We start from the raw sequence: 27,500 nt of genomic DNA on the forward strand, positions 1-27,500 counted from the left end.
TTCCAATCCCTGGGATGACCTGCTCGTTGATCTTCAGCTCCTCCTGCCCTTCCCTGCAGTCTTCTTGACCTCCTTACTCGTGTGCTTAACTCTTTGTTGTTCATTATCCCCTTGCTGTCCTTCTGTTTGTTTTTGTTCTTCCTAAGACTATGGTATATAACCTCAGAAGTTGTCTTATCCTCAAAATTATTCCCTGTGTTGCCTTCCATCACTTTTTCATGGCAGTTGTTGAGGACGTTTTCTACGATCACCCTCGATGTTTTATTCTTGCTGTCGTATATGAAACCTGTTTTCCAGTTGATCTAATGATTATAATTTCAGCAGTTCTTGGCCAGTGCCCAGGCTTGGCTGTGTTAGCAAATGTTTAGCTTATACTGGCTTGCTCTCTCCTTGCACAATTTGCCCTTCTGACCAAAATATACAGTATCACAATTGTCACAAGGTGCTGGGTAGATCCTACCCTTTTTCTCCTCCTCTTTTATGGGTATCTTATCTCTAGTTACATTTCTAGTTACCTTATTCTTGATGTTGTTATTATAATTCTCATCTAGTCATATTTTTATGTTTTTCGCTTAATTCCTTAATGACTATATTGTTTGGAATGACAATCGTACCTCCCCATCTTCATCTTGCACCTAACCTCACAGTAGTGTTTCTTAGCCTTACTATGCCCCTTTCCCCACCAGTGAGTTGGGTATCCCAGTTTTTTAAAGGAATACCCAAACTCACTGGGTATTCCCATGCAAGAAGAGAGCAAGCCAGTATAAGCAGAACATTTGCTACTATAACCAAGCCTGGGCACTGGCCGAGCACTGCTGGAATTACAACCATTAGATCAACTGGAAAAAAGCAGATTTCATATATGACAGCAAGAATGAAACATCGAGGTTAGGAAACGCCTCATCAACTGCCATGAAAAAGTGATGGAAGGCAGCACAGGGAATAATTTTGAGGATAAGACAACTTCTGAGGTTATATACCATAGTCTTAGGAAGAACATAAACAAACAGACGGACAGCAAGGGATAATGAACAACAAAGAGTTAAGTACACGAGCAAGGAGGTCAAGAAGACTGCAGGGAAGGGCAGGAGGAGCTGGAGATCAACGGGCAGGTCATCCCAGGGATTTGAAAAAGGAAAATAACAGATGTTGGGAGGAGCACATACAGTATATACCCGAGTGTAGCTGCTATCTCCTTAGAGCATCGGTACCTGATCAAGACGACTGTATGTCTTTGAACGCTAGTACTTGATAAATCGTCCTTTGTGAAATAAAGAATCTGGGATCTAAACCATCCCGTCTCACTGAAGCCTAACACGAGTAGTGGACTAAATATATATATATATATATATATATATATATATATATATATATATATATATATATAGACTCATATATATAATATATATATATATTACATATATATATATATATATATATATATATATATATATATAATATATATATATGCATATACATATATGTGAGTGTGTGCGTGAGTATGTTTATTTTTAACAAGGAAAGATAATGGCATTACTCAACTGAAGCATAAAAGACCATAGCAAAAACACAAATTTAGATTAAATAAAACAGAGAAAAATTTAACATTTGCACTTTGTAATCTCTGAAAACAGCAGCGAAGATTTTCAGTTTCTGAGAGTGAGAAGAGAATTATAGGCAGTACTTTATGAAGACGATAAGAAACAGCGGTATATTTCTACTGTTTCTCATGAAAATTTGTTTTCCTGAACCAGGACAATACATCTGCATCTTTGTTCCTAAGAATAGAGTCAAGTTCTTTCACAATGTTAATCACCCAGTCACATGTCTTCCTCACATGAATACCAGGCCACGTTCAATAGGCAAACAAACAGAGTGAGACTTCCCTAACCCTTTCTTCTTCTTTCCAGGACTCGGGATGACTCTCATCACATCACACGTTCCGCTGACATTCCTCTTATTTTCCCTGGTGGTCGTCCGTGTGTATTCACAAGGTATGTAACTCGCCAAAAATATTTTTCATGCGTTGCTACATTCCTTGAGTGCGGCTATAATGCTTAACGCCCTTGACTGCATTCCAGCCACGTCTCACTTCAGGCTCGAGCCTGACTTACGAGATGGTAGAGGGCGTACCTTCCATGCTGTTGTACATTACCCTTAATGCTCTCCGGCACTTTAAACTCTTTCCTCCCTCTCTTGCGAGTGGTTATAACAGCTGTCCAATAGCCGCACTTGAATATGCTTTCATGTTACGAAATGATATGAGCCCCCAAGACTTATTTTCTGAACTGAAAAGTGTCTACCGCAGCATTTACTAAATAGATTTGTCAGAATTCTAAAGCTTCTTTCTATGCACGCTTTTCCATAATGGAAAGAAAGCATATTTAATTAGTGTGAAATAACATTTGAGGATAAAGCACGTCATTAGACTAAATGGATTCTCGGGAATTGGAGCAAATTTCGCAAAATGAATGTTTCCACTCAATATGACGTTACTTCTGGACCCAGGTGAATTCTGTTCACAGAATGCCATCTTTACCTTCATTTTCTGTGGAACTTTAGATCTTTCAAGTTTGAGAGGCATGGTGATTCTAAATGAATGAAAAGAGTAATTATTTATCTCTCTCTCTCTCTCTCTCTCTCTCTCTCTCTCTCTCTCTCTCTCTCTCTCTCTCTCTCTCACACTCGCACGCACACAAATTCTTACATAAAAAAAAAAAACAGAAAAAACGAACCACATTGGAATTATTCCCTTGTACCCACACACGGGTTTGACAATGACGCTCCGTGATAACGTTGATTCGGAGCATTTCCCACAGCGCATCTCTATACATATAATCTTGTTTCCGGAATCACTGCAGAGAATAGACCAGACTGTTTGATAAGAGCGATGAATAGATCAAACGAAGTCATTTAAGTAAAGATCCCTTGATCTCATGCTTGCTGGAATGAACCAGCCCTCCGACCATTAGCGTCCCGTTTCTAAAGGTTAACAGGAGAGCGCACAATACTCCTTTTCAGTATCCTACATCGCAACCATTCTCCATTACTTGAATGCTCGCTGTGTTTATCAGACGTATCGTTCTAGTGACGTGCAGCCGCAGAAATAACTGATGTGCTCAGAAGCGATATGTAAATCACAAATCCGTATCCTGCCATGTCTTGAAAAAACGGAAGGAGGTTCTCAGTTCTCTCAGAGATACTGATCTCTTTAATGGAAGGTATTAACGTGCCGTTTTTCAAACGGATTTTCCCGTTTGTCAGAAAAGTATGGCAAACTCCTCAGTGCGTTTTCTCTCGCACCCATTGCGTAAGTTTTCTATCAGCTGAGAAGGAGAAAAATCGGAGCATTGTTTTATCATCTTTTATGGCTCTTAATCAGTGCCTCCAACTTTTCTTTTATATTCGGGTTTTAATCTCCACTCTTTTGAGCCTGAAGAAGACGTGAGGGAGGGCGGAGAGAACGGGTATCGGCTCCTCGGGGATTATATTCCAAGCCCCTTTCATTCCCATATTTCCGCCTCTACCAAATGGGGAATTCCGTTGCCCTTACCCTCGGATTTCAGACTGAGAAATATTCAACTCCTGCTTTTTAAGAAGGATTGTCGAAAATTGATGGATTTAAAGACGGGACACAATGTTTAATACAATTTTTTTCTCCGTAGGGGGTAGTGTGGTGCACTGTAGGCATTACTTAAGGGGCTTTGCAGCGTCCCTTCGGACGCCAGCTGTAACCTCTGTCATTCCTTTCACTGTACCTCCGTTCATATTCTTTCTTCCGTCTGACTTTCCATCTTCTCGAACAATTGTTTCATAGTGCAACTGCGAGGTTTTCCTTCTGTTACACCCTTCAAACCTTTTTATTGTCAATTTCCGTTTCAGCGTTAAATGACCACATAGGTCCCAGCGCTTGGCCTTTGGCCTAAATTCTACTGTATATTCTATTGTATTCAAAATAAATTTTAGTTAACGGGTCCCCTTTGGAAACGACCCTCTTGATGTTAGGTTAAAGATGTCGGTTCAGTGTGATGAGACGCGACAAGCAGTCACCTTTTAGGCCCGTTTTTCTAACAGATGCGAAGCTCTGTTAGAAAACAGATATTTCTCCTCTAGATGCTGACTGGAGAACGAATTCCCTGTGCGCTAAACTTCCGTACCATCAGCCACTTTGCGCACCTATAGCCATAGACCTTACCTGTACCTATGTCAGTAGCACGTCCATTCCCGTACAAACTTTGCGCTGTGTACCCTAATCTTGCAAGCAATCTTGCTTCCTCTTCATACAAAGACTCTTAGGTCATTTTTTTCCATTCGGCATTTTCTAGGAAACTATGAAATATGATTATGAAAAAAACTGCACATTAATAAGAACAGTTCTTGATTTGTGGAATTCTTAACCTTGTCGTCTTATTGTTGTATTTTTATTTCTCCATTCTTAATTTCTGGCTTTATCTAGGGCTTTCCACAGACTTTTCTCCTTTATAAGTTTTTGTAACCTTCAAACCAAACACTCAAACTGAAATAAACGTACAAACTGGACAATGATTTTTTAACTAAGACTAACTAAAATTAATCTAATTTCAAGTGATAATGTCCGAAGTTCTTATACTTAAGGTAAGCGGAACCGTTTTAATGTGAAACTATTATAAAAATCCAAATCATAGCTACTTTTTATATTCGTATATCTTACGTAACCTTGGACGGTAGACTGAAGTTTCAGTGTCTGGACAGGATTGAGAAAATAGCTCATTGTTCATCGAAAATTAATCAACTCTTGCAGATCTGCATGTACACTTTAAGATTGTACCAGTAGGTGAGTTCATAATATGCGTAGCAGTTTTGTTACAATTAGTTAGGATTAATTTTCAAATATAAGATATTAACAACGTATATACAGATTCATTTCTTCAATAAAATGGAATGAATATATGATAATATGCAGAAATGCTTGATAAGCACTTTTTTTATTTTAACAAAGACTGTTATTTAATGTTATCATAAGTATTTCTACAGTATTATCTTAACTATAGAGTTTGAGCGTGTGCCGCAAACTGGTGAATTTTATACAATACCTAATGCATTAGTGGTTTGACCAGGAATTCTTGTGTAAAAGGTATCGTCCTATCAAAGCTCTCTCTCTCTCTCTCTCTCTCTCTCTCTCTCTCTCTCTCTCTCTCTCTCTCCCAGGAGCATCGCAACAAATTTTGGTCGTATTTACCTTGCAACTCGAGGTCAGTGGTGCCTGAAAACACTGATGAAGCTTCGATCTTCATGAAGGTTCTTCCCAGCGCTGATTTTTCGCGCGGAAAACCATTAATCCTTTCCTCTCTAAGAGGCCCTCTTAGCTACGGAGCGTCCATCTTCACGGTATATTTTAGGAGGGTTTTCTCTGGAAAATATTGCCGTGAAATATTTATTTTTTTCCTTTTCCTGTGCACCTGTGGAAGGCTCTTTGCCCCCAGCGGTTTTCCATTATTGAGCTTTTTCTAATAAATGAAATGTAAGCGCACTCGTTGTTTACTTTACATTCATTTTTCAGTTTGGGGGAATTAAACGGCAGCTGCGAGCAGAAAAAGGAAACTGATGCAATAACAAGTTCTACTTGACTTTGCGCGAATGTAGTTATTGATCGTATTCACGTAAGAAGTGCCGAAGTAAAGCTGAAGCGCACTGCTATTGTCGGACTGTAAATAAGACGTAAACTGACAGAGGAGCGCGATAGGTAAAGTCTACAGAAGCCAGGTTGGAAAGATAATTGGAGATAAGGCATAATATGTTAATTTAGTTCAGACTTGTATTGGGAAGACAAGAGGTCTGTGGGAACAGAGTATCTGAGAGGGCTGCGATGCTGGTGAGGAGACGTGGAGAAGTTGTGAAGAGGAGGAATTAAACGGAATATAAGATCTAGGCCAAACGCCAAGCGCTGCTTTCATTCAGCGCTAAAAGTGTAACTGAGAATAAAGAAGGTTTTCAAGTTGTAACAGGAGGAAAACCTCGCAGTTGCACCATAAAACAATTGTTAGGAGAGGGTGGAAAGTAATATGGAAGAAAGAAAATATGAACTGAGGTACAGTAAAAAGGAATGAAAGAGGTGGCAGAAGGAACACTGCAAAGCGCCTCAAGTAATGCCTGCAGTGCACCACGTGAGGTACACTGACGGTACTGCTCCCTTACTGGGGTGAGGAGGAGGAAAATGTTGTTAGACGTCATAAGCTGAGTACACACCATGAGCAGTATTGCTCCATGATGCCATATAATAGACATAGTAGAGGGCCAAAATAAAATAACGACCAAGAAAGAATTGAGTTAAATTAAAGTAACTAATTTTATTGTTTACTAAATAATAAAGCAAGCTTTATTTTTTTGTTTCAGCACAGTTTTTTAATTCACGCCTAATTCTGCTCCTCATTTAGGATTCTTTTACAACGAAGAATTTTTGCCTTTTTGGTTAACGGAATGTTAAGGGCAAGCTTTTCCATTTTTATTACTGATTACTGGTTATTCTCTGTCTCTGGTCTTCAGGGAAATAATACAGAATTATTTTAGCATTTTCCAGCAGAGCTAAATATTAGCTTTGGTGGTTCGTTTCAACTTTAGTATTCCAGGAAGGCAAGTATACCAGAGAGAGGAACTAACTTGATTAAATACTCACTAACATATCAGCCCTGACTTAACTCCCTAGGTTGCAGTACCCTAACTGACATCCCTCCGCAGCGCTGACCCTCGATAGGTCACCGCCCTTTCCCATAGTTTTCGCTGTCAATTATTAATCCTAAAGTTCCCGACGAGCTCTCGTCAAAATTACGCATTATATTTGATCTCAAAATGACTTTAGATCATCACTCTTAGTCACTACAAAGAGGCTAACTGATCAGTGCTGTAATTACCCTTTTATGTATACATTAATTCATCTTTATATTTTCGTTTATTTCTGTCTCTCTTTTATGTTCCCTCACGTAATGACATTCTGACATGTGGAAGCTAGCTTTCAAGTTAATGATCTTTCAGCCTTGTTCCAAAATAATAATAATAATAATAATAATAATAATAATAATAATAATAATAATAACAACAACTAGTCTACCAGTGATGGTGGGCTTCAAGGCTTCAGCATTACCGCTAAATATCTATTTGCATGTAGATTTGTCCATACAAGATGCTAAATGCCAAATGTATATTAATTTCCTTTAGGTGTTCAGGTGAATAAATTTTTTATGAGTTCAAATTTTCCAGTTAGGCTTTCATGTTCGGTAAACAACGACCCCATTCCACATCCGTTTCATTAGATAGCATCCGGGACTGATATCTGTATATATTTAGGCTATATATGATCACGTGACCAGGTCACGTGATGTATAAAAACAAGATGATTTTTCTACATGGTCTGCTTTCCTTCACCTGCGATAGCTTATATACCAAAATTGAATGAAATCTGACGAATAGTCTCTAAATTATACTTACTTTCACGATTTTTGAATCGAGACGAAATCAACATGGCTGCCAAAGATTAATTTGTATACGAACTGACGTCACACTAACAATTTTTGGTTGCTAGTATATGGAGGCGATGCGTGTACAATTCGACGATTTTTCCATCAGCTGTTGTCAGCAAAATTCAATTTAGCAGCCTTGTCACGTGATGCTGACATCATTCCACATGCCTGGCACCATCACCCTGTAAAACACAATTCATCTATTTTGATTTTTGGAATATATATATATATATATATATATATATATATATATATATATATATATATATATATATCTTTATATAGGTATGAATGTATATATATACATATATATGTGTGTATATATACAGTATATATGCAGATATATATATATATATATAAAATTATATATATACACATACCTTATGTATGCATATATATATATATATATATATATATATATATATATATATATATATATATATATATAATACACACACACACACACACACACATATATATATATATATATATATATATATATATATATATATATATATATATATATATATATATATATATATATATATATATATATATATATATATATATATATATATATATATATATATAATCTGGATAGCTACTTACTCTGACTATATACTGTATCACTTTCTGCTTCCCGTAATGGAAGCTGTGTGTATGTATACATACATACATACATACGTATATACATATATATGTATATACACACAGACACACATATAAATATATATATATATGTGTGTGTGCATGTATGTGTGTATTTATGTATGTATATTTGTGTATTGTACATAAATATGCTTATGTTCACTTAATCAAATCAGGTGATGTAGGCATGTGGTCTTTAAATCTATATTAAAGTTTTCCCTCTATTACTGACACTTGTCAAATTTCAATATAATTGAACTGAGTCTGAAATTTATATGAACTTTAACAGTAAGCATCGCCATAACTTCCCTGTTTGTAATCGGACTGAAATCCATTTAACAAATGTCATTTACAAGCATGCATGCAAAATATGAACATTTTTCCACTAACCGTTCTTGAGATCTTTCAAGTTTTCAGTAGAATCCAAAATGACCCCCAAGTCATGCAAATAGAATAGAATAGAATAAATGATTTAGGCCAAAAGCCAAGCGCTGGGACCTATGAGGTCATTCAGCTCTGAAACGGAAATTGAGGGTAAAGAAGGTTTGAAAGGTGTAAAGGAGGAAAACCTCGCAGTTGCACTATGAATCAATTGTTAGGAAAGGGTGGAAAGTAAGACGGGAGAAAGAGAATATGAACCGAGGTACAATAAAAGGAATGAAAGGGATTGCAGCTAGGGGCCGAAGGGACGCTGCAAAGTACCTTAAATTAAGTATATACCTTAGTTTTACCAGACCACTGAGCAGATTAACAGCTCTCCTAGGGCTGGCCCGAAGGATTAGACCTATTTTACGTGGCTAAGAACCAATTGGTTACTTAGCAACGGGACCTACAGCTTATTGTGGAATCCGAACCACATTATAGCGAGAAATGAATTTCTATCACCAGAAATAAATTCCTCTAACTCTTCATCAGCCGGCCGGAGACTCGAACTCTGGCCTAACGAGTGCTAGTCCACGGCTCTACCGACTCGTCCAACGAAGAGCTAAGTACCTTAAGTAATGCCTATAGTGCACCCTACCCCCTACGGGTCCATGTCATGTGAAATACGTCATCAAAATTTTCTAAGTATTAATCTCAGATGTATAGTTATGTTGATGTGAAATTTTACCTAATATTATCCAGTCGGTTTTCCTCTAGGTTTGGTACAAAATCGTTCGGTAGACTAACACACAATAGGGTTCCAGGAATTAATAATAACAATCATAATATCTACAAAATTGAAATAACTGATGCATTGTCAAAATGGTTGTCTAAAGAGTATTTACAAGCTGACATAGCTGGCTGACCTTCCAAAGGCAGAATTTAAGTTGACCCTTTTTAAATTATGACCAGCGACAATTTGGATAGTTTCACGCTTATCTGTATTGACAAGAAAGGTGTAGCTGACAAAAGTACATAAACATTCAGCATGGTTAATAGTGAAACTTATAGAACGAATAAAGTTCGCATAGTCTTAATCGCAGCACAGTGAGGTGACGTGGGTTGCTCCCAGTGTTCTGTAGAGAATTTTTTTCTGTAATACCATATTTTTCATTCCTTAGCGAATGTTATCCGTAAAACCAGGATACATACAATATTAGTCACCGCAATACTCGGGCATTTCAATAGCATTTTAGCGTCTCGAAACAAATACATCCTATAGACTGATGCTTCAGATTCTGCAGTAACAGAGTTCTTAAAATTTTTCTCCATTATGTCCACTTTTATATCTCGGTAGGAGTCGGTAGTTTGGGTCGATCAGTAAGATTCGGACACGTGGAGGTTTCGCAAGCATGCAAAACTGAGCTTTCAATGCTGATAACATCAATAATTACAAGGATCGGGTGTAATCATTTATATACAGAACGAAGTTGCTGTCTGACGATAGCCAAAGTGACAGAGAACCCACCTTTAATTTCTTACTTCTCAACTGCGTTTTCTCTCAGGCGGCCCTTGGGAGTCAAAAACTTCATCTGCTTATTAAGACACTTCCGATGCGTAAATTTTCCAAAAACATCATTTCGTACGTATTTTCCAGGTTCGGAGTTTGCTATTGTTTCTGAAAACTATTTGTTGTTCGGGCTGGAGCTTGTCAACTTGTGTATCCATCCATGGTTTGGGTCTCCAGGCTCCAGCACTCCACAGTTAGATGACTCAGTATGATAACTCGCCAATGTTAGGAATTAAATTTCTTTCGTTGGTCATCAATGTAAATTTTCATCATGGGTGTAATTCTCTGCCATGTTTAGGTTAAAGCATAAAATGCAAATTGTTAATGAATATTAGTTCAACCAAGATCAACCAGTACTATATTTAAGCCTATGAATGCATGACCTCCTTAATGCGGGCTATTGACTAGTAAAGTTACATGACAAGGGAGTTCACGCATCATGAGCAGGATGATAGATAATCTTCAGGACAGCGCATATTTACGTTACGTTTTACGCTGTTTTCTGAAACTCTCTTCTTCAAAGATTTTTTATCACGCATCATAATTCTACTCCTCACTTCTTATCCTCAGGATGCTCGACCTCCGATGGTGGCCGCGGTCAGTGCGTGAGTATACGCAACTGCCCAGCCGTTCTTCAAATCCTGCAGTCAGCACAGTCTGGAAGTGACCCAGGCGCTGCTTCGAAGCTCCGAGAAATTTTAAAGTAAGTGGCTGACTTCAGAATGGTAGATGAACGGAGAGTGTGTTGGTTCTGGGGATCCACCAGTAACCAAATTTTTTCTATAAGCATGCAAGTGCGTGCGGTTAATATGAAGTGTGCACCTAAACTTTTATGCATGCACGTGCATAAGTATGTAAGTGGTCAAGATACAGTATAATAATCTTCTTTAAAATATAGGAATAAAGTAGATGTTTGTGATATGTGGTCAGCAAATAAGAACAAAACTGACAACTACCCCTCGACTTTTGCTCCAAGCCTCAAGGAAAGCAGCCAGAGCCTCTCCCTTGCTACCTGAGGTAATGAAACAAGATACAGTACGGTTTTGTGTCTCTCGTTAAGTCGTGGAACTAAGTTGCACTCAATTCTTTACAAAACTGAATGTTATATATATATATATATATATATATATATATATATATATATATATATATATATATATAACATATGTAACATTCAGTGTGTGAGTAAAGATGGCTGGGTGGGTGTTTGTTTGTTGTATACTGCATATATGAATACAAATACAAATATATATACGTATATATATATATGTCTATATATATATTTATATATACAGTATATATACATATATATACATACGTATATTTATATACATATCAAACATCGCGTCTGAATAATAATTTTTTTTATTTTTATTCCTACATCTAAAACTGAAACGATTTTTAAGACCAAGCAATTAAGTGACAAACTCTAGATTCAGAAAAGCTCCCAAAACCAGTTAGAAAAAAAAACCTTCAGTTCGTAGAGAAGCCTATGATGTTTTTTTTCACTGAACTGCTCATCTACGGAATAACCTCATTAAGTAAGCTATTTTCCATAGAGTAAAAAATATGAGAAAATTATGACTGTGATTTAGCATGTGCGCGCTAATGGGAAAAGATGGAAATCGAAGGTCTCATCTAATCGGAAATCGTCACCTTTTCGGCTCTGTTCTCCTCCTTCAGAAGAAGAAGAAGAAGAAGAAGAAGGAGAAGGAGAAAAACAGAAAAATCTTTATAAAGGAAACGGTGGTAATGAATTCGCCACGTTCGAACTTTTAAATTTTCTGACTCGATCTTTTCTTTAGGCGACGTTTGTTCTTTTAGTTTCTATAAAGTTTACCAGTCGAAGCCTCTGGTTTTAAATAATTAATTACCTCGCACCTTCGGACTTTCTTAGAGTTTTACTTTCGTTCTGTGTAATAGGTTCTAATCATCTAATGAATTTCTATGTTCATTTACTCAAACTGATCTGAGAAGCAATCAAGAAATTTTTACCGCCGGTACTTTCTCTCTCTCTCTCTCTCTCTCTCTCTCTCTCTCTCTCTCTCTCTCTCTCTCTATCATCCCCACGTCCTGTGCTTTTCTCCCTCCCAAGTGCATCCTACAATTCTTCCTCCTACTCTCGCGCCCTCTTTTAACAACCCCTCTCCTCCTTTCTCTTCCTACCTTCGCCACAAAGCTTCCTATTCTGGAAGCAGTGCCTAAGGCTTCTTGGAAGACAATTGCCCCCTCCAAAATAAACAAAATCCGAGCGAGAAAAAAAGGGAAAGAAAAAGCCTCCAAGCTCGCTTAGGCTTAGAAAATGGAGAAAAGATTATATATGAGGAGACTCGGGTTTAAACCTGCGTGAGTTGGCAGCCCTGCGACCTGCTGGCTAATCGATAGCCAAGTCCTTTGATAGTTTACTCTTCGTCGTATTCCTTTCCCTCCCTCTTTCCCTCCCTCCCTTCCTCCCTCCCTCCTCTATTCTTTCATTTTGCCAGCCTTCATTCTCTTTATCTTTTCTTGCCTTCCATCTCCACAGCTTTAACCCGACAAGTGACATTTTTGTCTAATTTCCCCAATGAGAGAAATCATGACGTCATTTCATAGCTTCCAATCAGCGACAAGAGCGTAGAACAAGGAGGGTAAATTTTACCATAAAAAGCTCGTAATGGCATTTCTCCACTTTGATTTGTTGCAATTTTGAGGTTAGGATTCCTTATTAATCATGTGGCTTCATGAAGCCCAGTGAATGATTTCAGATGAACATGTATTATTATATATATGTATTTTTTGGTTTTCACTTGACCAGCGGCCGTAGGGCGATAGGAGCGGGATGGGTATTGATAAATATTTTGAAGCGTTACAGCACTGTTTTAAATGCTTCTTCTCGAAGATAACTTATACTTCGTAAACATACTGACGTTAGATTTCTGGCTCCAGTATGTAAATTAGACTGTTTTTCCAAATCTTGATATTAAATTTAAAACCATGTAAATCAATTCAGAAGCTTGGATTTCACTCGAAAAATATACAAAGCTTTCCAAATAGATCTATCCATTATATAATGAATAATTTGCAGGTATACATTTCAATCTAAATCTCTAATTCCATATGAAATAAAAAAAAAAATGACTCGCATTGACAAACAGAATCATGGATTAAAAAAACTTATTTAGAATATTAAACTTTTCTTTTGGATTCATTGTTTTCGTTTCTTTTTTATTTTCCAAGATGGTTCATTTGTTCTCAGATTACTAATTTCCACCCTTGATAGTCCTCACAGAGAGAGCCACAGAAATACTGCGAGAGTTTGGCATCTCATTTCTGTTTGCCCAAGTGGCCCCGCGGTCTTTATTACTGAGAAATGCCCTCAGAGATTTTTGCGGGATACCCGCCATTTTCATTAGCAATTGTCTAGAATAAAAAATAAAAAGAAAATCTAAATTTTCATTAGCAATTGTCTAGAATAAAAAAAATAAAAAGAAAATCTAAACCAAAGTTTCACTGTTACCGTTTTCTGTGCCCATTGCACCTCTTGGTTGCATTGGTCAGTCTATATTGAGGAAAAATAGTGCATTACTCTTCACTAAATTTCATATTCATGATAGCAAGATGACTATTTGTATAGCTAGAAGTTTCTTTGCTTATTTCGCGTTTTTGTTTTGAAATGAAATGTAGACAGTATGTGACAGATCAACACTTTAACAGCTAAGACGGCCCACATTGCACTTGCTGTCTACTTGTGTATGGTTCATTTCGGTGATTCTATTCACATAATACAACCTTAGTGTTAACAGATTATTATCTTATTTCCGCCTTTTCCCCGATATTGAAATTCGACATCGAAGGAAATAATCAATCAATCTGTGAATAACGGTATCAAAGGTTTTTTTATATGAAGCACTGAAGTTGATATAAGCGCAAATATCGAGTAATAATATATAAAATCCCGTTGTATTTAGGAAATATATTAAAAACTTTAAAATTCACTCCAGTTTCAAGACCAACTAGTCTCCTGTTCAGGTGATTACAGAATAATAAAATATAAAAAAGGAAAGTTACAAACGTCAAGAAAGAAAAAAAATATAAATAGCCACCTTCGGTCATTACCGAACTGTCACTATTAACAACAATTGTTAAATATTCAACGACCTGACAATATTGTTAAGGTTGGCGGCTTGAAATGCATAACAGGACGAAAAACTGTCAAGCTTATAGTTACCATCATTTAGGTTAAGATTAGGTACTGTCCTAATGTGCTGGAAAATTCAACGTGAAACCCTTTGTCCTCAATGAAATCGTAGTAAATAAAACAATACAAAGTAGTCATTCTTAAATGATAGATATTGAAAATGCATTGTCATGTCCAAAAAAATCCATCTAAATTTTGAATTTTCAACAGAATAATCCAATGAAATTTGTCATGACTAAACAAATGATGTTCGCAGGCGTAACTCTACCATGAAATTCATAATTGCGCCATACAGCGTAGCCTCTAATAGTACATATGCTGTTCAGTCCAGGTCTACATTCATTGGTCTTCACGTAATTCACCCTATGTTCAGCCTGCAAGAGGATTTCATTTAATTAAGTTCACATTCCTCGGCAAAGTCGGATTACTCAGAGCCCGGGGCCCGCCGGAGAACGGCACATTTCGTCAGAGTTGGGGAGAAACCCGTTTTAATTTTTTTTTTTTCAGCTATGTTTCCTAACCTGCAGCGTCGTTGCAGTAACCTAACTGGGGTCTAATTATTCCGATTTCGTTATTTCTACCCTGATTTGTATTATATTTTGCAAATCATCAGCCTGTTATTACAGAAATTACCCCACACAGATTTTTGCTGTCGTAGTATAGCACTTATAGTCATTATTACTCAATAACGGTCTTGACAGCACTCTCTCTCTCTCTCTCTCTCTCTCTCTCTCTCTCTCTCTCTCTCTCTGTGTGTGTGCATTCAGAAATCATAACTGTTCCATCTCTCTAATCGTAATTCTGTACCAGAGGACACGACGTTTAGCTCCCACCGCAACTAACTTTACAATTCCAGTCTTGCTGTTTGACACTAATCATTGTACTTAGAATTCTGGAAGGACAGCTGAAGGACTGGGAATTCCAAGGTGGGAGTACGTGGTATGTATATTTGCCGGATGATAAAAAAAAATCGAAATAAGACCAGATAGGGGCGATAGTAATCTAATATAACTCCCAAAAAGAAAGGATTCTTTTAATTAATACTACAGTTATAAGAAAATCTTGTACACAGAGATAAAAACTTAACATAGTTACGTGTATTTTACGTGTACTGCATTTTCATAAGGAATTAATTAAACGTCTTCTTACTAACATATTAATGTAATATCCCACTTGGTGTGTTTTCTTTCCACTATAAAAAATTTACATTGATTAAAATCTTAAGCATAAAAAACACTAATACATGATGGCTTACAGAGAAGACTTGACTCTCATTCTGTCTCTTGTCTTGATCCGACTTTTAACGGATCGAATGGCGAGTGCACTGAATCCTCCTCGCATGTTCTTCCCTAAAACATAGGCCTGGTATATGTATGTTCCCCAATACAATAGCTCACAGAGCTTGGCCTCTGTCCTAAACTCTATATTCCATTCCATTCCATTCCATTCCCAATACATGGCAAATAGTTTTCGTGTTTCAAGATAGTTTTTCATGAACAACAGCATATTGACGAATTGAAACGAGCAATTTCTGCAGTTCTGCTTATTTACTTTTTAGCATTATCAAAGTGTGGTTGGCCCAAGGAGACATCCCTGAAAAGAAGCAAGATTGTTTTTTTTTCTTTTTTTTTTTGTCAGTTTGTATCAAACTTGTAGCCCCACCAGGACAACCGGAAGCCGCTTCAGGAAAGTAATTTTTTTTTTTTTTGAGAGGGTGGGCCCCGTGTGGCTCAAGTTTCGTTCTTCTTGGAATTATCTGTGGTATTTCTAGAGAGTTTATAGACAGGGGAAGCACTTCAGATATGTCCGTAAACTGCTGTCCCTCAAGACAAATCTTTTTGCTGAACACATTTTCAAAGATATACAATAACGCCAATCCAAGTACTCTCTCTCTCTCTCTCTCTCTCTCTCTCTCTCTCTCTCTCTCTCTCTCTCTCTCTCTCTCTCTCTCTCTTATAACCGCTCAACAGACAGAGTATTTTAAACGTTATTTCATTCTTGGCAATATTTCTCAAGCAAAATTTCATGGGCTGACAGGGATGAATGGTGAATACCTTTCATGGACCTGAAACACGTCCATAAAATTTTCAATTTCGCCAGCGACTTCCTTTACTGTCGTCTGTAAGATTGTGACTCGAGAATAACGGCAGAAACTTTTCATTTCGCCGTTCAGTACAAATTTGGCTTTTATTCATTACAACTTTCCAAAGTTATGAGCTTGTGTATAGTACCACCAAGTGCTTGTTGGAAGCATATCTTCCCTTCACTTTTCACTCCAGATATTTATTCTTTCTACTACACAAGAGCATTGCTCGGACCCGTTTCTTGTTTCTGGAGTGTTGCCATAGCAGTATCACCATCGGTAGATGATATTCCAACGATCACAGACGAGCAATGTAAAACACGCCTTGGAGGTATTCCCTCAGAGGTTTCATGTAGATTTATTATCATCTCTGTAGTCTTTCTTCATCATCCCGCACGTCTGTCAGTGTCACTAGGATGTTCCTCTGTTATTGATCATTGGTTACCTGCCCCAGCAGTTTGAATTTTCCTTGTTTTTCTTTTTGTGTTATTGCACCGGGAATCAACGCCATCAAAGCGTCCTGAGCGTGACAAGTATTACCATAATATTCGCCTCGTCTAGTTTGCCTTCCCGCCTTGGCTTGACTGACAAAATTTTCAGGCGTTACTATCAGACTGCGTTCTTAATTAATAACTTGGAAAAGATCAATTTAGAGTTCCAGAAATAACTATAATACAGAGTAGAGTGGGAGTAAGAGGCAGCTGGAAGTAATGTGTATATAATATACATATATATATATATATATATATATATATATATATATATATATATATATATATATATATATATATATAATGCACATACACAAACACACACATATATATATATATATATATATATATATATATATATATATATATATATATATATATATATATATATATATACATATATATATATATATATATATATATATATATATATATATATATATATATATATATATACACTGCATATATACCCTATATATTTTTCTCTTGTAGGCGATTCCCTTAGTGGCACTGACTTCTTTGATACTAACTTTTTCATATTTTCTCACTTCTACTTTCAGTCTTTCTTCAAAATTGTGGATAAAGGGAATCAGTCAGTGTGTGTGTGTCCTTATCCAAAATTTTGAAAAAATTGTGGATAAGAACACAGTCGGTGTGCCTGTCCTTCTCCAGAATTTTGAAGGCATATTGAAAGTAGAAGTGAGAAAATATGAAAAATCAGTATCAAAGAAGGCAATGCCACAAAGGCGATCGCCTACAAGAGGAAAAAATATATAGGCTGTATATGTATATATATAACATATATATACATATATATGTTTGTGTATGTATATATATATATATATATATATATATATATATATATATATATATATATATATAAATGTATGTATGTATGAATGTGTGTGTATGTATGTTCCAGCATAACTCTTAAACACATTGAGCAATTTCAACAAAACTTAGCCTACATATGAATTACTATCTGGAAAAGATTACTGTGGGGTAAGACATCACTGGCAACAAAGGGGCTGGGGGTGGGAAGGGCTTCCCTGAAACAGGGCTGGTTCTGCCCATAGACTTAGTAACTAAATAAACTCTACAAGTTTATCATATCTCATTTCAGACATATATGACTAACTATCTGGAAAAGAATAGTGTGGGGGGTTAGACATCACTGGCACCAAAGGGTGACATTTAAAAATAACCAAAAACGACAGATGTTAGTTTCTAATCTATAGTTTTTGAGGTCGCTGAGATAAATAGTGACACTCTCGATGCCCTTTAAGTCCAAGTTCAGCCCCAATTGGAAGGGGGTGGCATTGAGAAGGGGGTGAAAAATAAAATGTCAAAAATGACAGCTAATGGTGCATTGAGATAGGAAGAAGGCTGAGAAAAATAAAATGTCAAAAATGACAGATATTAGTGTCTAACCCATAGTTTTCGAGGTCACGAGGTCGCTGAATTGAACAGTGACAGTCCCAATTCTCTTTAAGTCCAAGTTCAGCCTTGATAGGAATGGGGGTTGAGAAGGGGTGAAATATAAAATGTCAAAAATTTTGGGCATTGTAATAGAAGCAATTATCTTAACAGGAAAGGGAGAGAGGGAGCGAAAGAGTGAGAGGGAGAGGGAGTGAGAGAGAGAGTAGAAAGAGTGTTAGGGAGGAGGGAGAGAGAGAGGGAGAGAGAGAGTAGAGGGGCTGTTAGGGATGGGAAAAAGGGAGAGAGAGAGAGAGAGAGAGAGAGAGAGAGAGAGAGAGAGAGAGAGAGTTTATCTGTTGTCATTAAGAGTTTTCCCAGGCAGTGCCAGGTTTGTCAGCTAGTATATATATATATATATATATATATATATATATATATATATATATATATATATATATATATATATATATATATATATATATATATAAATGGATGTATGTATGTGTGTGTGTGTGTGTGTGTATGTTCCAGGATAACTCTGAAATGCATTGAGCAATTTCAACCGTGCTTGATATACATATGACTTACTATCTAGAAGAAAATACTGTGGAGGAAAGGCACCACTACACCAAAGGATACCAAAGGGGGTGGGGGAGCATAGGGCTTCCCTGCAATGGGGGCTGGTTCTACCTGTAGACTTAACAACTAAATAAACTCTACGGGTTCATTATACTTCATTTCAATATACGTATGACTTGCTATCCAGAAAAGAATACTGTGGGGGTAAGACATCACTGGCACCATAGGGAGTTGGGGTGGAAGGTGGGAAGGTGTGACATGTGAATATAACCGAAAACGACAGTTTTTGAGGTTGCTGAGATGAATGGTGACACTCCCGATGCCCTTTAAGTCTAAGCTGAGCCCGGATAGGAAGAGGGGGGGGATATGAAGGGGTGAAAAATAAAATGTCAAGAATGATAGATATTAGTGTCTAATCCATAGTTTTCGAAGTCTCTGAGATGAATAGTGGCAGTCCCGATGCCTTTTAAGTACAAATTCAACCCCAGTAGGAATGGGGGGTGAAAAGGGGTGAAATACAGTGTCAAAAATGCTGGGCAATGTACCTGAAGCAACTATCTTAACAAGAAAGGAGAGAGAGAGAGAGAGAGAGAGAGAGAGAGTAGAGGGGGTGTTAAGGTGGGGGAGAGAGAGAGAGAGAGAGAGAGAGAGAGAGAGAGAGAGAGAGAGTTTATCGGTTATCATTCAGAGTTCTCCCAGGCATTGCCAGGTTAATCAGCTTGTACATATATATATATATATATATATATATATATATATATATATATATATATATATATATATATATATATATATATATAGTTAGTAATGTTTAGATAATATACATATATATACATTATATATATATACATATATATATGTATATATATACATAATGTATATTATCTAAACATTACTTCCAACTACCTCTTACTCCCACTCTACTCTGTACTATAGTTAGTTATGGAACTCTTAATTGATCTTTTCCAAGTTATTAATTAAGACCGCAGTCTGATAGTGACGCCTGAAAATTTTGTCAGTCAAGCCAAGGCGGTAAGGTAAACTAAACGAGGCGAATATTTCGTGGTAGTACTTGTCACGTTCAGGACGCTTTGATGGCGTCGCTTCCCGTGCAATAAACAAAAAATTAAAAATAAGGAATATTCAAACTGCTGGAGCAGGTAACCAATGATTAATAACAGAGGAACACCGTAGTGACATATATATATATATATATATATATATATATATATATATATATATATATATATATATATATATATATATATATATATTTATATGTGTTTGTGTGTCTGTCTGTCTTTGTATCTGCGCATCTTTGTGTGGGTGATTGCATGGGTGAGTTCACATAATTTATTGACACGTTTGTATACACAGGCATCCACGTATAAACCAATCACAAGACCATACATATTCTAGCAAGCTGCATTTCAATCATTAAACCTGTTAATAGAGTCAAGGTGATATTTATTTATATTAAAGATTCAACTTTTCTGGGTGGCCATTAGTGGTCTCAGGAAAAAGACATTGCCGTTAACAGTCAGTCAATGAGTCATAAACAGAAATTATGTTATCATTGATGAAAATATTGATGTAAGAGAGGCTAGGCTAAAAGACAAGGAGGTTAAAGTAGTGATGAAATAAGACTTGGGTAACTGCGACGAGCAAACTTTGAAATTTTAGACGTAAATACCAAAACTAAAGGCATATTTTATGCATGAACTGTGCTTGTTTCTAGAATACACGGCCGCGTGCGTTGACGCGTTTAATTGCTTTCCTAATTTGCAGGACGCTTTGTTAGAGCTGCAAGCTTAGAGACGGCGGACGGTTTTTGTTTGTCCACCTTCAAACAATTTAATTAGTAGACCTGTTTTTGTGGTGAAAGCGGGTCTAGTCTAGAATAATGCAAAGCTAGTAACAAGGGCTGCAAGAAAAATAATTTCATATTGATGTATGCCTTTATAAACAAAAAGAGAAGACAAATTGCAAATTTCGAATTCGGAAAGTTGCTCCAGATAATGGTTACAAACAGTTACGGATAATATAATGTAAAATAAACATAAGACAGAAACACGAAAAGACTGCAATTTGGAGTCAAAATTGTCTAAAAGAAGAAGAATGAAAATCCCAATCAATTACAAAAATTAATAAGTAAAACTGCAGTCATAGTTCAATTTCCTGTTTCCATGTGTGCATGCAGAAAAGAGTAGAGACTGGGAGTGCAAAAATGAATGTTATTCTAACTAATTATTAAGCAAAAACAAATTTAAAAACGTCAAAAAAAAAGACTGGATCTAAAGGGAAACGAGTGATTATAATGATGTTTTTCGAATCCGTAACTTTCTTACTATATCTTTCAAAATACCTTCACATGAGCATCCTAAAGATTGAATAAAACACAAAGCTATGAAAACATAACCGACATAGCTGTAATCCCTGTATATATATATATATATATATATATATATATATATATATATATATATATATATATATATATATATATATATATATAGAAATCATCAACACACAATCATGGAACAGAAATAAATTTCTGACTCACGTCAGGATCGAACCCAGGTCTCTCAGGTAGGGCGTTAACCACTGGGCCATACAATATATGTATATGTATATGTGTGTATGTATGTAGCCTATATATGTATATATATGTGTGTGTATACATACATACATATACATACATACATACTGTATGTATATATATATATATATATATATATATATATATATATATATGTATATATACATACATATATATAATTATGAAATCTTACCTATTCTAATTATCCACCCCAAGCGAGTCAACCTTTCAGGTTACTTATATAATAACACAGTCAAGTCCTCCAAAATTCTGATAATTGTCCCATCTGAATGTGATCGCAGCTGACTTTATAATTAAGAACAAGTGGCTGCAAAGCTTCTGACACTATTTCGGGTGTGCAATTATTCAGGGAAAAAGAAGCACGAGGGAGTGTTGAATCTCTGCTAATGTAACAGGGGAAGGTTCCTGTCATCCTGTGCAACGATTTTGGAGATTTTTTTTATTTCTGTCTCCTTTTAAATAGGAGGAGGCTGAAAGGAGTTCATTAGGAAATGATCACTTCCATGAAGCCACAAACATATTTACTTTCACCGAAGCCTTGCTTAGACCACAAGCTATCTCTCTCTCTCTCTCTCTCTCTCTCTCTCTCTCTCTCTCTCTCTCTCTCTCTCTCTCTCTCTCTCTCTCTAAAAAGAACCAAATCAGAGCGTATTTCAAAAACAAGAATAGCGGAGTAAACTAAGGTATGGAGAAATGGAGAAAAAAATTTTCTCTAATTTTTAGCTCGAAATTTTAAACCTACCCACGTAAGAAACAAATGAGCAGTTCCTCTCTCTCTCTCTCTCTCTCTCTCTCTCTCTCTCTCTCTCTCTCTCTCTCTCTCTCTCTCTCTCTCAGCAGAAGAAGGAGGTCTGCGTGTGCTTTTAAAATAAATTAAATAAATGAGGATGAATAATTAATAAAGAAAGATAAATGTTGTAGCTTTGCACTGGTATAAAAGCAGTAAATATTTCTAACGACTCTTAAGCGAATTAATGAGCGCTCCTCTCTCTTTCTCTCAAAAAGAGAAGAAAGCAAGAAAAATTATTCCCATTTTCCCCTTCTCTTATTAATAGCTATCAAATATTATTATTCAGTCCCAAGAAATAAAATTGAGAATTAGAGCATGAAAGAGGAGAAGAATCAGACTTCTAGTATATAAATGAAGGCATACAGCGCGAGAGAAGTTTGTGAGAATTTGACTTGCAGATTCATAGAAAACTGCCTGCAAGGGACAAGACACCACCAAAGTCTGCACTTCAGGAAAGAAACAAAACAAGTTAAAAATGCACCGAAATTTCTTCGGCGCAATCGAGTTTTCTGTGCAGCGTATAATGCTGTATGAAACTTTCAGCCAAGACCCATGGAACTCTTAGCCGCGACCCATGAAACTCAGCCACGGTCCTGTGGTGGCTCGTGTTGTTGATACCTATTGCGGGGCCAGACATACGATTATAGCTAACTTTAACCTTAAATAAAATAAAAACTACTGAAGCTAGAGGGCTGCAATTTGGTATGTTTGATGATTGGAAGGTGAATGATCAACACACCAATCTGCAGCCCTCTAGCCTTAGTAGTTTTTAAGATCTGAGGGCGGACGGACAGACAAAGCCGGCACAATAGTTTTATTTTACAGAAAACTAAAAGGACTCTGTTTGCAGTCTATAAGCAAATAAATCACCGCTCATCAAAACAGTTCTCATGGCGTTTAAGAAGAAAAGGGAATACAATGCTGAGCTGGATTGCTCCCAGAATCTAACCACTTGTTGCTAGCCACTAGGCCCACCTCTGTGAAGATTTTCGTGAGGACCCACACATCACTTTTTTTGCGTGATCCAGTTAGCAAACAGACAAATAAACTAATAAACAAACCGAACCAAAGACAACATCGTTTTCAGAGGTGCCAGAGTTCCAGTTGGGCAGTGACTGACTTCAGAGTAGTGAGCACCAAATTATTCTGAGATTTGAATCACAACAGTGCAATGTTAGTATTATAGTGTTCCGTGCACCAGCAAAAGAACTCCCCGAAGACAAAAAAAAAGATTAATTTTATACAGAACAACAGAACGTTACAAATGAGATGCCAGAAAGTGATATGAGAACTGTGGCTGGTGACGTGAATGCAAAAGTTGGTAGAATTAATGGTGTGGTTGATGTAATGGACAAGGAAGACCCAGAAGAGACTGGAAACGAAATTATTGTAGTTTACAATTTATTTATTTGGTAACTGGAACCACTCTTTCCCAAAAAAAGTATATCCATAAACACACTTGAATATTTCCAGATAGTAGTCATAAAAACCAAACAGCTCTCATGGATATTAACCAAGAGGAAAAAAAAGAACACTAAGGATGTTTGGAGCGACAGAGGAACAGATGTTGTCAATGGTCACCTACCTGTAATTGCCACAATAAAGCTAAAATTAAAAGCAACCAATAAAAAAAATCGACAGATTAACTATATTTAATGCAATCGTGCTTATTGAAGATAAACATCGAGAGGCTTTTGCAACAGAATGTGGAAACAGATAGGCAGTTGTAGAAACCAAATTTGAGGAGGAGCTAAAACTTAATGAGGACTGGTTTAACACCGAGAATGTACTGCATATCAGTTTGCTGGAAAAGAAGCACTGAGATATATGTCGACAAGATGGAAACTTTGAATATCGGGTCAGACCTGGGACACAATAAAGAACAGACAGAAGCAGTAAAAGGTAAAACGTGCTAAATCATCCAAGTCTAGATAGTGAAGTTAAACGAAGATAAAGAAAAGATAAGTGAGAATACTTAGACAAATAGGCTGATGATGTTGACTAAGCTATGTATTCATGGAGTGGCATTAGTATTAGGGTAGCCCATGGACTCATTATTAAAATTTCCATAAGTGAAATGACAGTACGATGTTTGTAGGTCAATTTATTAATCAGACTGAGAATGTTACTTCATAACCTTCATCGCGTAAGGTTCTGTTCGGGATTTATTTTCAAAAAGCGTATCAAATTTCTAACTTTCTTCAGAGTTAAGTTCATGCAATGATGTTTACATCATCACACTGAGACAATAACTTAATATATTTAATGCCACAATTAATGTATTAAGTTTAGCGTAACATTATTTTCAAGGCAACAAAGCCCTAAGACATTTTGATTTCGTATCTTTTTCTCGGATTTTGTTGTCGGAGTCCAGCTTTTTGTTTATCGGAAATCCATGGAGGACTCGAAATTCAGGATAAAGAAGTGTGCACGCTGTCCCTGTAATCATTCCAATATCCTAACGATTTGCCTTTCTAAGTGTTAACTTTCACCATCATTTTTGCCAAATTTTTTTTCTGTTCCTTGTCCGCATGACGCAGCGGAAGTATGCAAGACTATACCGAACCAAAGGACTCACTTGCATTTATTTTTTAAATACAAAACTAAACGAAAATCTCTTTAAGGTAAAGCGAATTTTTCCTACTTAAGGAAAACCAACCATAACATGCTTCCTTCTTTTTTTCATTTGTCGGCAGTAAATTATTCGGGAGCTTGCTTGACACAGTAATGGCCTTCATGGCTTGGGACAGATGAAGGTCTATTTATTTCGATTAATAATTATAACAGAATAAACATTTTACTTTGTCAGATGACAGTGGTTTAAGTTTCTAACGCAAAATTAAAGATTTAATTTAGAAATGCCTTTTCCGATACTTTAAGAAAATACCATAAAGCCTGTCAATAAAATTCTACCTAAATGTGACTAAATCATCCTTTGGTCCTCATGTCTATCGAAAAAAATCAAAAGAAAAAAATGAATGAAGTTTCCAATCGCGAGCTGTACCTCTCGCTGATGCCTTTTTCCCATCTTTCCCTAAAAGTGGACTGGAAGTTTTAATGAACAGTCGTCACCAATTTTACTTCTCCCAGAGTAGCTCTGATTGAAGAATATCTTGGAATCCCGCAAGTTTTCCTTTCCAATTCTTCAGGACAGCTGTCTGCAGGAAACCCGTCATTTAGTAACAGTGTGAGAACCGCACATTTAATTGCCTCTTCTTTTTTCTTCGAAGATTTATCTCGTTCGGGTAACATGTGTATGTGCCATAATGTTAGCGTGCCTTCGACCATTGTTCAGTTACGCATATATGTGGAATATGTAGATTCCTAATTGTATTGTAATCATGAATATGCATATATATATATATATATATATATATATATATATATATATATATATATATATATATATATATATATATATATATATATATATATATATATATATATATATATATATATATATATATATATATATATATATATATATACATATATATATATAAATATATACGTTCATGATTACAATACAATTAGGGATATATATATATATATATATATATATATATATATATATATATATATATACATACATATATATGTATACATATATATGTATGTATACATATATATATATTCAGATTACATATAATGTTCCGGGCAGATAGCGAAACCAGGCATTTCACGAACTGCCTGAAATTTCAGGCAGATAACGAAATGCACTCAGGGACATTTGATCCTCCAGGAGCTAGTACTAAACACATGCTAGGCAAGGTGCAGAATGCTGGGCTCGCATTTGCAAAATCCATGACTCAGTTCCTCTTTCGCATTTCCACATAAATATATACATATATTTTGTATATATATACATGTATATACATATACATATATGTATACATATATACATATACATATATGTATACATATATACATATATATGTATGTAAGTATACATATATATGTATATATATTTATGTACATCTATGCACACACATACATACATTTATATATATATATATATATATATATATATATATATATATATATATATATATATATATATATATATATATATATATATATATATATATATACATATATATATATACACATATATATATATATATATATATGTATATATATGTGTGTATGTATGTATATATAAGTACCACCTATCCAGAACTTGTCACTGAAAAAGTATATACACACCCCATACAAAGGCAAATCCTTTTTTTAATGCAAAAGCTTAACTGATAAATACACAAACGATAAAGAACATCTTATACTTTCATATAGAACTATACAGTGAGTCTCTCTCTCTCTCTCTCTCTAACAAAAAGGATTCTGACATTTTCGCCTAATTCCAAACAGACCATAGAACAATGGGAAGGTAACGATGAAAATTACTCTTATCACCCCTCTAAAGACTGAAAAATAATATAAAACATCTGTACTGTTACACATTTTGGAATGAAAAACACCGTATCAACTTTATCTAAACAAAATCAGAAATTTAAATATCATAATGATATCTTAGGCTACTTTATGTACTCACCAGCTTTTCTGTTCATTATGATCCATAATGATGATGTTGATGCTGGTACAATGATTCAGTAAAACACCCAAAATGATAATTAGATGATGCTGTTGGGCGACTGTGTACACAGAATGATGACGTGTTAGGCCTAAAGCTATTGACCATTTGATGAAAACCAGGATCACCATCTTTCAAAGTTGGAGAAGGATGGAGCAGCAGAAGAGGACAATGGCTTGATGGCATCAGGAGCAAACAACGTTGATGGCTGGAGATCGCAGATAATGGAAACTGGTTTTTTTCTGATCTTGCAATGAACATTGAGATAGTTAGCTGTTGTTGCCTTTTTCATTCATCAAGTATTATATAAACAAATTTCAATGCTTCTGTTATCATACATATCACTTCAGTATTGCTTTCCTTAATGGGTTCATACGCCTCCATCTTCCGTCTTATATTTTTTGATAGCCTAAATGCTTTGCCCAATGGACAGTTTCCTTCTATAATTTCTTCCAGCACGTATTACTGTTTCTGATTACATTTCATCCATTGCACTTTCAATGAAAGTTGTTGCACCAGCAGTTATGGATAATTTTCAGTACTCTAAGATTTCTATATCTTGGTCAACATCAATCACTCCTTAAATCATTGAGTACCTGCTGAGTGTATGAAGTCACATTTAATGACAAAATAAAACCTGTATATTTTCATATTCAATGTTGATCCTCTGTGGATG

At 35.9% G+C, this 27,500-nt stretch overlaps 1 protein-coding gene across 3 annotated transcripts in view; it reads left to right on the forward strand.

The window, feature by feature from the left end:
- The window catches only part of LOC136832741 (phenoloxidase-activating factor 3-like), a 137,216-nt gene that overhangs the window by 42,170 nt on the left and 67,546 nt on the right, over positions 1-27,500 (forward strand). For all 3 annotated transcript variants that reach the window (XM_067094273.1, XM_067094265.1, XM_067094261.1), the window contains exons 2-3: positions 1,911-1,994; positions 10,645-10,777. In XM_067094273.1, coding sequence (XP_066950374.1) covers positions 1,919-1,994; positions 10,645-10,777 — 209 coding nt within the window. In that variant the 5' untranslated portion in view covers positions 1,911-1,918. The remainder of the gene's footprint in view (positions 1-1,910; positions 1,995-10,644; positions 10,778-27,500) is intronic.

This window comes from Macrobrachium rosenbergii, chromosome 4 (assembly GCF_040412425.1).
Source record: "Macrobrachium rosenbergii isolate ZJJX-2024 chromosome 4, ASM4041242v1, whole genome shotgun sequence".
Lineage (NCBI taxonomy): Eukaryota > Metazoa > Arthropoda > Malacostraca > Decapoda > Palaemonidae > Macrobrachium > Macrobrachium rosenbergii.